At 38.0% G+C, this 15,217-nt stretch overlaps 1 protein-coding gene across 1 annotated transcript in view; it reads right to left on the bottom strand.

Moving 5' to 3' along the window:
• DNAH8 (dynein axonemal heavy chain 8) overlaps window positions 1-15,217 on the bottom strand; it is a 423,841-nt gene that overhangs the window by 134,049 nt on the left and 274,575 nt on the right. The window contains exons 67-71 of the mRNA XM_007939462.1: window positions 13,804-13,980; window positions 11,960-12,127; window positions 11,223-11,438; window positions 3,181-3,318; window positions 1,209-1,336 (exon numbers count right to left, since the gene is read on the bottom strand). Of these exons, the coding sequence (XP_007937653.1) occupies window positions 1,209-1,336; window positions 3,181-3,318; window positions 11,223-11,438; window positions 11,960-12,127; window positions 13,804-13,980 (827 nt within the window). The remainder of the gene's footprint in view (window positions 1-1,208; window positions 1,337-3,180; window positions 3,319-11,222; window positions 11,439-11,959; window positions 12,128-13,803; window positions 13,981-15,217) is intronic.

Below are 15,217 nucleotides of genomic sequence, written 5' to 3'. Positions count from 1 at the left end.
ACACATATTTGAAGCTATTTCATTAATTACAGGCACACTTGGTTTTATTGCTCTTCGCTTTATTGCTCACAGATTTATTGCCTTTCACAGATAGTGTGGTTTTTACAAATTGAAGGTTTGTGGCAATCCTGCATCAAGCAAGTCTATCAATGCCATTTTTCCAACAGCATGTGCTTACTTCATGTCTCACAAAATGTGTCACATTTTGGTAATTCTCACAACATTTCAAACTTTTTCAAAATGCTGTCACACACTTAATAGACTACAGTGTAGTGCAAACTTAACTTTTATATGCACTGGGAAACCAAAAATTCATGTGACTCTCTTTATTGAAATATTTGCTTTATTGTGGCAGCCTGGAACAAACTTGCAGTATCTCTCTGAGGTATGCCTGTACTTTAAAAGGCTACAGTGCAGTTTTGTTTTGTAACAAAAAACCCTTGTTTGCTGCCTGACTGATACTTTGCAACCAGACATGGAAAGATCTAAAGTGAAAGACAGCCCACAACCCCCAAACAGGGCAGGAATGGGCACATGTGGGTGGGGCAGGGAACGAGCAGAAAGGCTCTCTACTAGAGTCTACAGGTCCAGAGTTTTGACTCCTGGTGGAAGGTATCCTCTTCCCATCCATGCCCTTGTTCGGATTCAGTCTTTGTGTTAAAAAATTGTGTCCATGATGAAACAAAGTCCCAATAAGACTAAATGTATCCCATCTTGGTCATTCTCCTGCTATTCACTCTTTCCTCTCTCCTTTATGTTTTCTGAGGACACCAATACAAGACTAGATACTCTTGTATTAGGAACAAACCATTGATTCAAATTACCAAAAACCACTGAAGTGAAGAGTAGAGAACTGGAAAAGAATTTAGATTGCTATAGAAACACAACACAGTATCAAAAGACTTTCATACTAAAAACGCACACTGCTAAACCCAAACTGAGGTGTAAAAATGTTTCAGGAAATTTTATTCACTCTGTTTCACCTATGCTGTAAGGTAGTATCAGGATCCCCATTTTACAGATCAGAGAGTCCCTGATTTAGGCTGTAAGCACTGTCTTAGATGATGGGATTCAGAGATGGGTAAATGGACATGAAGGAAAAAAGCACTTTATTATGGAAATGGATGTTTGATTCTCTAACTTCACAGAGAGGTGGCATTTGGCTGGATGACTGAAGAGAGTTAATTAATGAGGACTAAAAAGAATACCTATTAATCTGAGCTCTGAACTCTTTACTTTGCTGAGTCCATCGGATTTTTTCTCCACTCAGTCCATCTATGAGAGTGGAAGCTGCCTGCATCTTTTTCCGGCACATGTCAGCATCATTAAGCAAATCCTATATTCACAAAAGGAGAATGTCTCAAAGAACTTTCTAGAATGATTAATCAAGCATCTCTTTTGTTCACACATAAAAATACACAAAGACGTGTCTGAATTTTCAAAATAAAAGTAATCTAAAACTACAGTGAGTGAAACTTTACATATTAATTTCTGATAATTCATTGGCTTACATCATAAAATCTTTATTTTGCATTATGAAATTTCAGGAAAAGCAACTTCATGTAAGATAAAACAGAACAAATTAAAATAGTATTTCTTTAAATATTTTCAAAATGGAATAAAATTTATAAAAATTCACTACTTTAAGACTTGGATTTTATAATAATCCTGAATTCTTTGCAGACTGCAAAGCATTTTCTTCCAGGAAAAAAAAAAAATAACCAACCAATGGTGTGTGGCAGTCAGTTCATACCAGCTCACAAGAACCAACTGTGACATTTTCAGAAAATATGTTAGCTGGTTGTTAAACACAATCATTATTAAAAAATTAAGTTATATAAACTTACAGTTAAGCAAATTATATTTTTAAAAAGTAACAAACACTTAAAACTCATCACTTCCTAAATATTTACTACATTTTCCTATTATGCATGCTCTTGAGATGGAGCTCTGGTGGCATAGTGGTTAAAATGCTCAGCTGCAAACCAAAAGGTCAGCAGTTGGAACCTACCAGCTGCTCCAGGGGAGAAAGATGTGGCAGTCTGCTCCCATAAAGATTTACAGCCTTGGAAACCCTATGTGGCAGTTTTATTCTATCTTACAGGGTCACTATGAGTCAACTTGCAAGCAGTGGTTGTGGTATTTTTGGGTATGCTCTTGAGGATATTGAAATCTATTGTATTCATTGGGTAAAAATACTATATAATGTATATTCCTCTATATGTCTTTTTCCAACTTTGCATTCTGTGACTTCACACTGGTAGCTTGAAATTAGCAACAGTGACAGTATTTACACCACAGAAATCAGTCAACACTATAAATAAGCCCCCACACCAGCCAGACATTGAACATTTACCAGCCCACCAGTAATAACAACCTATGCTGTAAGATAGTATCAGGATCCCCATTTTACACATGAACTTATAAATCACTTGCACAATTAATAAGGGGCTGAGTTGGATGTCAAATCCAGTTTTTAAACTCTACAACCAGCAGTCTTTATATTATATTATAGCTTACTTTTATACTTAACTGCCATCGAGTTGATTCCAACTCATAGAGACCTCCAGTGGGTTTCCAAGGCTTACTTTTATAAATACATAAATATTAGCAACACAAAAAAGAAATTTTGAATGTCAAAGATCCAAAAATAGGTAGTGCTAATAGCCAGTATAGAATAGCACTCGAAAATCTTCTGTCATCATCAATACTTGCCTAGTTTCTAAATACAACACATAACCAAAACCCATTGCCATTAAGTCAATTCCGACGCATAGTGAACCATAGGGTTTCCAAGGCTGTAAATCTTTACAAAAGCAGATTGCCTCATGGTCCTCCCACAGAGCAGCTGGTGGGTTTGAACCACCAACCTTCTGGTTAGCAGCCAAATGCCTTAACCACTGTGCTACCAAACCAAAAAAACAAAACTCACTGGCTATCAAGTAGATACCAACTCATAGTAATGCCCATTGGATTTCCAAGGCAGTAAATCTTTACGGAAGTGAGTTGCCCCATCTTCCTTCCATGGAGTAGCTGGTGGGTTTGAACTGCCAGCCTTCCGGTTAGCCATCAAATGCCTTAGGCACTGTGCCACCAGAGCTTCAGAGCTCCTTAAATACAATACACACTTCTATAAAATTTCATTACAGTCCTTTGGTGATTTTATATATTTAATCTCACCATTTTCTCATTCATTGCTGCATCAAATTTTGCTTGTACTTTATCCAACTCGGCTTGCTTCTCATCCAGCAGTGCCTGTGCCTTCCCTAATTCAGCATTAGCAACTGCTAAGCGGCCCTCCTGCTTTGCCAGGTTAGCCTTAAAAGGAAGAAGAGGTGGTTAGTGGAGAATTGAATTAGCTCTAAAAAGCATTCATGTGTTTTAACTGGCAAATAATAACAAAATTACATAAGTTTTTCAATGTTTTGAGTTAGGGAAGCAGAGAGTCTCTGAGATATTTCACTTTTTTTTTTCCTTTGAATTATTAATGCACTACATGTTTTAGTTTTTTGGTTTTTTTGTTTGTTTGCTTGTTTTACATGTCCAATATAAAAAACATGGACAATACAGGAATATATACGAAACCCAAAACCAAACCCACTGCCATCAAGTCGATTCTGACTCATAGTGACCCCATTGTGTTTCCAGGCTGTAAATCTTTATGGAAGTAGATTGCCTCAAAAAATTACCCATGATACCCAGAGCTAACCTGTGAATATTTTGATAAGAGTAAACTGACATTTTTATTTTTTGCTTGATATGTTAGTGTATTTTACCACTGTTCTGGTTACCTAGTGCCGCTCTGACAAGAATATACCACAAATGGGATAACTTGAGCAAACAGGAGTTTATTCTTACAGAGGCTAGAAGTCCAAGTTCAAAGTGCCAGGCTCTAGGGACTGGGTGAAATCCCCTCAACCTTGAGCTTCAGCTCTGCCTCTTGCTCCCGGGCCACTGAAGCTAGAGGCATCTCTTCACCCAGGCAGCTACTGGCTGCAGAGGCTAACAAGCCCAAGGTTGACAAATAAAATGGCACAGTTCTGATGTTACCAAACCACACAGCAGGCCACTAATTCAAGTCTATTTAAAGTCCCAAGGTCGGTAGAGCATGGCAGGCTGCTGAACAATGACACGGCTACATGCAGATTTCAAGTGTGCCATAAACTAGAGACCATTCCCAAAGCTGCTTCTTATATATAGAAGCAGACCACATACCCAAAGGCAGCTACTCAGCTGCTCCCAGTAGATTCCACCATGGACTTGATTACCAGTCTCATCACGGGGAATACTACATCCAGCTATCCAGCCACTCAACCAGGGCCAGCCAAGGTGACACACAAACATAATCACCACAAGCACATACTTAAAAGTTTCTCATGAATGCTAGTTTTATGGCTTTATGACATTCCAAGACTTAGATGTATCATAATTTACTTACTTTCTCCCCACTTTTAGACATTTAAGGAGCTCTGATGGCACAGTGCCTAAGGCATTTGACTGCTAATCAGAAGGTTGGCAGTTTAAACCAGCCACTCTGTGAAAGGAACACTGGGCAATCTACTTCCATAAAGGTTTACCACCTCAGAAACCCAATGGGAGTCACTATGAGTCAGAATTGACTCAATGACAGTGGGTTTTTTTTTTTTTTTAGACATTTATTTATCCTCCACTTTTAATTATTATAGGAGGTCCGGTGGCATAGTACCTAAGGCATTTGACTGCTAACCAGAAGGCTGGTGGTTCAAACCCACCAGCCAATCCTTGGAAGGAAGGTTGAGCAATCTACTTCCGTAGTGAAACCATCTTGGAAACCCAAGGAGGGGTCGCTAGGAGTCGGATCTGACTCAGTGGCAGTGGGTTTGGTTTGGGTTTTTTAATTATTATAAACGATACTGTGATAAATACTGTTGGGTATGTGGTATTTGTGTGTGTGTGTATGTATGAGTGTTTACAACCCAATACTTGAGTTTCTCAGATAAAGATTCTTTGAAGTAAAATTCCTGGAACAGTGTATTCATTCCTTTCTCAGCCCTACAGCATGATAATCACCTGTTTCTTATATATTTAAAATACTTAGTAAAGTAGACCCAGAGCTGGCTGGAGTAGTTCTTTGATAATTTTCCCATTTTCTTTCTCAATGTGTGACTTATTTGAATTTAGCCCCTTTTCCCAGAAAACTTTTATTTCATTTAGATTTCCAAATGCAGTTATAGCTCTGCTCTGGTCGCACAGTGGGCAAGGCTTTTGGCTGCTAACCAGAAGTTCAGCAGTTCAAACCTACCAGTTGCTCCTTGGGAGGAAGATGAGGCAATACACTTCTGTAAAGATTTATAGCCTTGGAAACTCTATGAGAGTCACTGTGAGTCAGAATCAACTTGATAGCAGTGTTTTTTTTTTGGGGGGGGGGATAACATGTACATACATCTATGCAAATTTTTATTTTAATTATTTAAATCTACACATGTATGACTATATGGATTATGTGGAGAATCTTTCAATTCTTATTTTTTTTAAATGGGTTCTTGATTAGATTTTTTAGGAGAATATCTCTTATATTTTGGTTTTACTAAGTTCATAGATTCATTCATTAATTCTTCTGCTTTCCTTGTCTCTAATTTTTAATGTTACTTTTATTACTATGCTTTTGAGTATATGAATGTACTATTTTGGTTACATCACAAAAGTTTTAATAACCAGATTATTTTCATCATTTTCTAAACATAAGGGGCTGCTTTTTTGTTTTTAATGTAAACTTGCTGATTTTATTACATTATAATCAGAGAATGAGACACCAGAATTTTTGCTTTTGGGAATTTAAGCAATGTTTTCTTTTAGCTTTGAATATAATCAATTTTTATAAGTGTTTCTTAGAAACTAGAAATAATTTCATATTCTTTATTAATATAGAAGAAAGTTCAATATAGCTATTCAACCTTAATAATAATATTGTATGAAAGTTATTAATTTATGCCTATTCAGGACTATTAATTTATGCCTATTCAGGACTGGTTATATAATTTGATAAGCACAGTGAAAAATGAAAATGTGGGGTCTTGTTATGGGTTGATTTGTGCCCTCCAAAAAAGATAAAAGATGTGTTGAAGTCCTAACCCCTAGTACCTATGAATACGACCTTGTTTGGAAATAGGGTCTATGAAGATAATGTTAACTAATATGAAGTCATACTAGAGTAGAGTAGGTCCTAACTCAATATAAGTGGAGTCCTTATCAAATAGAAGAGATACAAAGACACACAGGGAAGATGGTCATGTGAAGATGGAGGCAGAGATTAGAGTGCTCTATAAGTCAAGGAAGGAGCTCTGGTAGCGTAGTGCCTAAAGCACTTGACTGCTAATCAAGAAGGCTGGTGGTTCAAGCCCACCAGCCACTCCTCGGAAGGAAGATGGGGCAATCTACTTCCGTAGTGATACTGCCTCGAAAACCCAAGGAAGGGTTGCTATGAGTCAGGTCCGACTCGACGGCACGTAACAACAACAACATAAGTCAAGGAACACCAAGAACCACTGGCTGTCGCCAGAAGCTGGGAGAAAGGCATGAACAGTTTCTCTCTCAGACTCTCAGAAGGAATTGACCAAGCCAATAACCTGAATTCAGACTCCTAGCCTCTAGACTGTTGAGACAATGTATTTCTGTTTTTATAAGCCACCACATTTGTGGTACATTATTAAGGTAGCTTTAGGAAACTAATACAAGCCCCTTGTTCAAAAATTATTAAGACTTTAAAGAGGGCAAAAGCAGAGCATTAAATCAAGCACAGGCCTTTCTTAGCATGGGCCACATGTACACAGGTTACACACTGATAAAGCAGGAAGCATCAAGAGAAGTTGGAAAGAATATACATTGTACCAAAAGAATTGGTTGATATTCAACCATTTCAGGAGTTAGCATATAATCAAGAACTGATGGTAGTGAAGGAAGAAGTCCAAAGTGCACTGAAGGCATAGGTGAAAAACATGGCCCTGAGAATTGATGGAATACCAACTGAGATGTTTCAACAAACTAATGCAGCACTGGAAGCACTCACACATCTATGCCAAGCAATTTGAAAGACCTGGTCAACAGATTGGAAGAGATCCATATATGTGCTTATTCCAAAGAAAGATGATCCAATAGAATGCAGAAATTATCTAACTATATTATTAATATCACACACAAGTAAAATTTTGCTGAAGATATTTTTAAAAAGGTTGCAGCAGTACATTGACAGGGAACTAGCAGAAATTCAAGCTGGATTCAGAAGACGACACGGAGTGAAGGATGCCATTGCTGATGGCAGATGGATCTCGGCTGAAAGCAAAGAACACTGGAAAGATGTTTACCTGTGTTTTATTGACTGTGCAAAGGCAGTTGACTGTGTGGATCCTAACAATTATGGATACCATTGTGAAGAATGAGAATTCCAGAACACTTAATTGTGCTCATGAGGAACCTGTACATAGACCAAGATGTAGTCATTCAAACAGAAAAAGGGGATACTATGTGGTTTAAAGGGAAGGAGAGACATCAAGGTTGCACCCCTTTACCACACTTATTCAGTCTGTATATTGAGCAAATAATCTGAGAAGCTGGACTATACGAAGACGAATGCAGCATCAGGTTTGGAGGAAGACTTATTAACAGTCTGTCATATGCAAATGACACAACCTTGCTTACTGAAAGTGAAGAGGACTTGAAGCACTTACTGATGACGATCAAAGACTACAGCCTTCAGAATGGATTATACCTCAACATAAAGAAAACAAAACTCCTCATAACTGGACCAATAAGCAATAACATGATAAGTGGAGAAAAGATGGAAGTTGTCAAGGATTTAATTTTGCTTGGATCCATATAATCAATGCCCATAGAAGCAGCAGTCAAGAAATCAAATGATGTGTTGGCAAATTTGCTGCAAAAGACCTATTTAAAGTGTTAAAAAGCAAAGAAGTCACTTTGAGGATTATATTTATTAGTGCTGCTGTAATAGAAATACTACAAAAGGATGGCTTTAACAAACAGAAATTTATTCTCTCACAGTTTAGGAAGCCATAAGTCCGAATGCAGGGTACCATGTCTAGGGTAAGGCTTTCTCTCTCTGTCAACTCTGAGGGAAGGTCCTTGTCACCTTTAACGTCTATGCACTCAGCACCCTTTGGACATCTCTGTGTTTCTTGGCTTCAATCTTCTTCTGAGTCTAGGTGGTTCTCAGCACAGGGACTCTGAGTCCAAAGGGCACACTCCACTCTCAGATTTTCTTTCTTGGTCATACAGTGAGACCTCAATTGCTGCTTACTTCTCTCTTCCTTTTATCTCTTATAAAATAAGAGTATACTTGGTGAGCACTGGTTAAAGCACTTGCCTGAACTGACCAGATGCTCCTTGGAAGAAAGATGTGGCAGTGTACTTCTGTAATGATTTACAGCCTTGGATACCTTATTGAGCAGTTCCACTTGCCTATTGGGCTGCTATGAGTTGGAATAGAGTTGATGACAATGAGTCTGTTAAGATAGAAGGCAATGGAAACCCCAAAGAAATTCCCCTTACTTTGGATTAAGGGCTATTACTTGAGTAAGAGTACTACTTACTTACAACTGATTGGCTGATCACATCAGATTACATCATGAGGGATGGTTACATCATTATGTAACTGCCAAACCACTGAGAATCAGGGCTCAGGCAAGATGACACATATTTTGGTGTGATACAATTCAATCCATGTCAGGGACTAAGGTGCACTGTCCCAAGACACAGTATTTTCAATCACCTCACATGCATGTGAAAACTGGACATTGAATAAGGAAGACCAAAGGAAAATTGATGGACTTGAATTATGGTGTTGGGGAAGAATCTTTAATATACCATGGACTTCCAGAAGACGGAATAACCTGTCTTGGAAAAAGTACAGCCAGAATGCTCCTTAGATGTGAGGATGACAAGATTTCATCTCACGTACTATGGACACATTATCAAGAAGAATCAATCCCTGGAGAAGGCATCATGATTGGTAAAGTAGATGGCCAGTGAAAAAGGAAGACCCTCCACAGGATGGATTGACACATGGCTGTAACAGTGGGCTCAACTACAGCAATGGGTGTAAGGACGGCACAGGACTGGGCAGTATTTTATTCTGTTGTACACAGGGTAGCTATGAGTTGTAACTGACTCAATGGCACCTGACAAAACAACAATTTGCCTACTGGGTCTGTCATAGATGAATAGCATGTGCCACAGTCACAAATGAAAATATAATATCTGTTAATTTCCACTTGGCATACTAATAGAGTCTACTTTACATAATGTGATACTATTTTACTTATTGCATGAAGCATTATTACTATTAAATTTTCACTGTATATCAAAATTTTTATCAATAAAAAGTAACTCTGCTCCCATAAATGCTTTTTCCCTTATTTCTACACTTACATCAACATTGCTCCCTTTGTATCTTCTTTATTTGGGATTTATCTGCTATCTTCTCCCACCCTTTCCTTTTGTTAATATTTTCTTATTTTTAATTTATTTAAAAATCTTTCCTAAAGTTACACATGCACAGAGTTAAAGAGGCAATCATTTCTATAAGGTTTATTATGAAAAACAGTAACCCTCTGCCCACCTACTCACCATCTTCAACTCCACAAAGCAATCACTTGAAATTCTTTTAGCTTTCAGGGGTTGGGGGTCAGGAGTAATGTATACCTGGAGGTGTATTTTATGAATCCTTGCATCCATGAGAATGTCATTCTGTTCCCTCAGACACGAAGGACTGACCAAGTATATAGATGGTTGAGGTGTGTGTTTGTGTGTGTGTGTATTTGCTACCGAATACCTAAGCTGTGTCCTTGAAAATGTCTTCTCCCATATGTGAAGGGCAGCTTGAATTCTTGTTATTGCATACCTGGACCATAGCAATTTCCCTCTTAAAACTCTGCATATGTTTGTCCATTCTCTTCCAGTATTCATGGTTGTGGATGCCTGCAACATTCTGATTTCTTTTGTAAGCAACTTTTGTTTGATTGTTCATTCTTTAGAGGCATGTAAGGTTCTCTTTCTAAAAATCTTGAAAATGTAAAATATTTCTAGGAGTTGATCTATTTTTATAAATTTGGCTTGGAATATAGTAACAAAACTCATTCCCCAAATCCAATGTCCATTTTAAGAAATGGCAAGTTTTCTTTTATGATACTGCAGTGTAGTAAATTACACAGTATGGCTTTTCTAGCCATAGTCTTTGTAAACTCTGTGGTGGAATTTGCCATGGGCAACTAAGTAGCTCCTAATTGTTAAAGTTATCCACCTGGGGTATTTCTGTTGCAAGCAGCACAAAGCAATTTTCTGGGAAGTTTGCTCTCTCTTAGGTCTGTGGAATTCTGGTGTTGGGATTGGTTGATTTTGCCACTCTGCCAGTCTTAAAGTGAACCCTCCTAGAGGCAGAGAGGAGGAATATTTCTTACTGCTCGCTGAGAGAGATGTGTGGCTGGCAGTCCAACCTGTGGCTGAGAGACTGCCCGTTACTGAAAGAGAGACCTGGCTGAGAGACAGCAGCAGTGGAATCAAGAAGCACGAGACAGAGCAGCAGACTTATCTGGCACAGGGTCAGAGGCCAGGCCAAAAGGCCAAGGGCCACAGAGGCGTGGCCAAGGGTACAGCAGAGGGGAGACTGTCCTGACCAAGGAACTGAATCCTGAGCATGTTCATGAATTTGAGTTATGCCCTGTTGCTTCTCTAATAAACCCCATAATCTGTGAGTGGTGTCTGTGAGTGCTGCATGGCTACTGCAACGAATTCTCAAGCCCAGCAGAGAGGCAGCGAGCGCCGTGGGAGGGATGGTTGATGTCAGGGTTGGTGAAAGGGCTGGAGGGAGGCCGCATGTCTGGCCTTATAGGAATAGGCCTTGGGCTGCTGATAGTGATTCTGTCCTCCTCTTGCAGGGTTAGAGGAAGTCAGAAGATGCGGCCTCCTTGCCCCTTTAGCAGATAGGTTTATAATTATTTTCAATAAGTTAATTTCCTGTTTAAGTTAAAGAGTTGGTTTCAGTTTGTGATGTCAAGAAACACACAAGAAATGTAAAAGGAGTGAGGAATGGACAGACAGAAAAAGAAAAATTTGGTAACAAGACATCCACCTTTCTGAATTTAAACTATGCTTTGTCTTTTAACAGTAGTAATATTAACAATTGATTTTAAAAAAAAATGGTTTATGGAGAAAGGAAAGAAAATTTTTACCTTCAGGGGCAACACTTCCCTATTGATGCCATAAAATGTCGCCATAGCAAGTGTCCAAGACAGCAGACCAGCCACATTCCCACAAACTTTTTTGCCACTTTCAAAAGAATAGTCATCCATATTAAAATATGGCTGTAGTAACTCAACAGTCTCTTCATTTATAGTGTCCTTGGGGAACTGCTGAAGGCTGAACAGGAATCCTGTTGCACTCATCAACTGAAAAAAAAGCATCACAACTTGTAACTCTAGATAGAAAACAAATAAATACTTTCTTCCTAAGACTTAGCATGTATTTCCAAATTAAAATAACAATTGACTAGCCCAAAACATACAAATCAATACTATCACAGTAGTCAACTTACATCTGTAAACTGCAAATTATCTCCTGGTTTCCATAGTGAAAGAGTAAAGAATAAAGTTCTATATTTCCTGTTCAGAGAGTTCATCTAAATGCCACCGAACACAGTCCCCCTCCCCACATTTTCAAAACTGAGCTGAGTTGAAACCAAGTAAGTCTAAGCTAAAAAGTAGCCATTAGTCCCGGACAGACTTCATTAAATGAAGGTGTACTGCACTAAAATCTGTTTTACTCAGATCTTGGTTGATGCAGTTTAAGACAAGCTTTTCAATGCACAATAGTCTATTATTGCCTGTCAGCTTGTCTGGTCTATATCGAGTGTCTTAGGCTGAGGACATCTGCTACACTTCACAAGGCTTAACAAGGTAGATTCACTTACTTTTAATGACTCTCCCCACGATGGTTTGCAGCAAGGTTTTTCTGGATCCATAGTAACAGGGTCAATTTTCTTTTGAAATAGTAACAGAACACAGTCCATGATCCTCATAATAAGGTGTGGGGGTTTTGCAAGTTTTCTGACTGTGGCAATATCATTTGGTTTTATAGTCTATATTTGGGTTCAGAATCAACATATTTTTTGTTCAGTAATATTAATAGTGATATGGAAATCTAATATTTTCAAATAATTAAAGTAGAAAACTTTAAAACTTAGTGTCTCCCCAGTCTCTGGCATTATTTCTTCAAAGGTTTGGATAACAAGATTTTTGTATAATGGTTCTTTCACTGTTATTTTGGGATTTCTGTTTGTTTTTGCTCTTTTTTTTTTTTTTTTGCCTTCTTTTCCCAGTTATTCCCAACTAACTACTTTAGAATATCACCATCATTCATTTCTCACCTTTCCAAGTCCCCTGAAGTGGGCAGAGAAGACACAATTGCCCTGAATTAGGACACCTACTATGATGGAAGCAAAGGGGTAACAGAAAAACAGAGAGCCCAAAAGAAGTACTGAAAACACTCTGGAGATGATACAGTGTCAGCCAGTCTTGAAGAATGACTCTTATTAGACAATGAAGATGAGGAACAGCATTGCTAGAAGAGGGAGAGCTATATTTAAAGGTATTCCCCTTCCAAGAGCCAATGCAGGTGTTTCTGTGTGTTGCAACAGAATGTCAGGAGATGAAGTTCAAAGAGTAGACAGAAGACAGGTCAGCAGCAGCACTAATACTCATTACATTTAGCTTACATCAATCCTTCAAGAATCAATGGGGAATTATAATCTTCACGGAGAGCCAAGAAAGTTAAGTAAATTTACTCCAGATCGTATATCTAAGAAGTGATGGTCGTGAAAGGAAAACACAGATCTGCCTGCCTCCAAAGCATCTTTGGATGCCTGCCTCAGAACTTTACCCTGAGATTGGTGGGTAATCTTTAGAGGATTCAAAAAACTCAGTGTGGTTGCTGACCACTCTGAAAGAGATCACAATAGAGGTCTTGGATAGCGTGGGAGAAAAATGTGGAAAAAAAACTCAAAATCATATAAAAAGACCAGACTGACTGTTCTTGTAGGGACTGGTGGAACCCCTGAGACACACACCCTTCAAACCTGTAACTGAACTCGAATGGCTCAACTTTCAGCCAAGCAAAAGACAGGCATATGAGATGAATAATAACACCAGGGAGGTATGCATTCCTTTGAACAGTCAACCATACAAGGTTAAAAAAAAAAAAAAAGACAGCACTTCCTCAGGAATATAAAGCTCAGAAGGCAGGAAGGGACAGGAAAGAAGGATGAATAGAAACAGTAAACACAGGGAGGACATGGGAAGAATACTGTTACATCATGGGAACTGCAGTGCCACAAAACAAAATGTATACGGATTGTTGAATGGAAAACCAATTTGCTCTGCAACTTTAACTCAAATCACAACAAAAAGTTCAAAAAAAGAAATGGATGTGGCTTCATCTTGGAGGGGATGCTGGAGGATCTGGAAGGCTCTGTATATAATCTGAATCCCTCATACCATTAATTGCCACCCTTATCAGTTCTCATGGAAGACTGATTTAAGAAATGAAAGTAATAAGTTTAAGAGAAGTAAAGACTTTCAAAATTAAATCTTAGAAAAGTAAATAATGGAAACATTATTTTCCAGACTCAGTGAGTGTAAACCACATTAGGAATCCAATTTGATTTTCTGAGTACAAAAATTCCATAGTTAATTTCATGTGAGGAAACATGGTGCCCACTAGTCCTTTTCGTGGGAGGAATAATGATGTACTGCTCACATTCAGGGCTGCTTCTGCCTCTTCCAGTGCAGGTTTAGCTGCCTCAAGTTTGGTCTCAGCTTTTACTTTTTCAGTATCAATTTCATCCACAATTTTTTGGGCTTTGTCTTTTACCTCCTGTACTTCATTTTTCACTTTGGCTGAAGCCTGAGCACTGACTGTGACTTCTGCTAATACCTGTCAAATTGAGGAAACAGAAAAGAGCAAATCAAAGCCTTCCAAGCAAAATTTATAGATCTATAGTAGATATTTTATATTTAATATAATAAAAAAAACATGAATAAGTGAAAATTTAGGCTCCATCTAAGTCATCTATATTTTAAGGCTTTTAACAGTAATTCCTTTGAGCAGTTCCATGCAGTTTTCTATTTTCTAAGCTTTTCTCAAGTTCAGAATATATAAATAAACATTTCAAGCTTTCAGGAAAATGTTATTTCCAATATATGCAATTTCTAGGGAATTAGAAACAATTCAAGTAAATACAATAGAATATTGTCAGAAACCATAGTAAACACACAGCAAAAAGAAATAGTTAATTTTGTTGAGTGCTTACCTTATGTCAGCATTGTGCTAAGTAACTTCCCTATGTCATTTCATTCACTCCAGTAACTGGCTAAGCGTCATGATCTACATATTTATTCTTAACTGACTCAGTGAGTGGAATCTGAGAACAAGCTGAGACTGGTGGGTGATAGATAAGAAGCAGCATATATCCTACCACCTTGCGAAGACTAACTTAGACAGGTAGTCCTGAAATTGTGACATATTCAAGTTACAAGGAATGGCACATAAGACTCTCTCCTTTTTATTTTTGTACATCTTATTGCTAGTAAAGGAGCTCTGGTGGTATAGTACCTAAGGCATTTGTTAACCAGAAGGTTGGCAGTTCAAACCCACCAGCCACTCTGTGGAAGGAAGACTGGGCAATCTACTTCCGTAAAGATTTACCACCTAAGGCATTTGTTAACCAGAAGGTTGGCAGTTCAAACCCACCAGCCACTCTGTGGAAGGAAAACTGGGCAATCTACTTCCGTAAAGATTTACCACCTCAAAAACCCAAAAGGGGTCACTATGAGTCAGAATCTACTTAAGGGCAGTGAGTTTGGTTTTTTGGTTTTTATTGCTAGAAATATGTACTACATACAATATTGCAATACATCATCTACTAATATCATCATATCTATAAGTTTATTGGTAATGTTTCCAACTCTCAAGACAAATTAAAATTGGATTTATAAAGATACAGATAATAAAAGGCAATAATAATGAAAACTAAAAAAAAAAAAAAAAAGAAGGATTCAACTTACAACAGAACTGACTTATGATACAGTTGTTCGAACGAAACCCCATTGTAAGTCAGGGACTACCTACATGTATATATATAAAATATATATTATATATACACATGTATATA

Source organism: Orycteropus afer, unplaced genomic scaffold (genome assembly GCF_000298275.1).
Source record: "Orycteropus afer afer isolate SDZICR_OR568_19922 unplaced genomic scaffold, OryAfe1.0 scaffold00059, whole genome shotgun sequence".
NCBI lineage: Eukaryota > Metazoa > Chordata > Mammalia > Tubulidentata > Orycteropodidae > Orycteropus > Orycteropus afer.
Note: the sequence above shows the minus strand (reverse complement) of the source record. Positions and strands in the feature narration are given on the sequence as shown.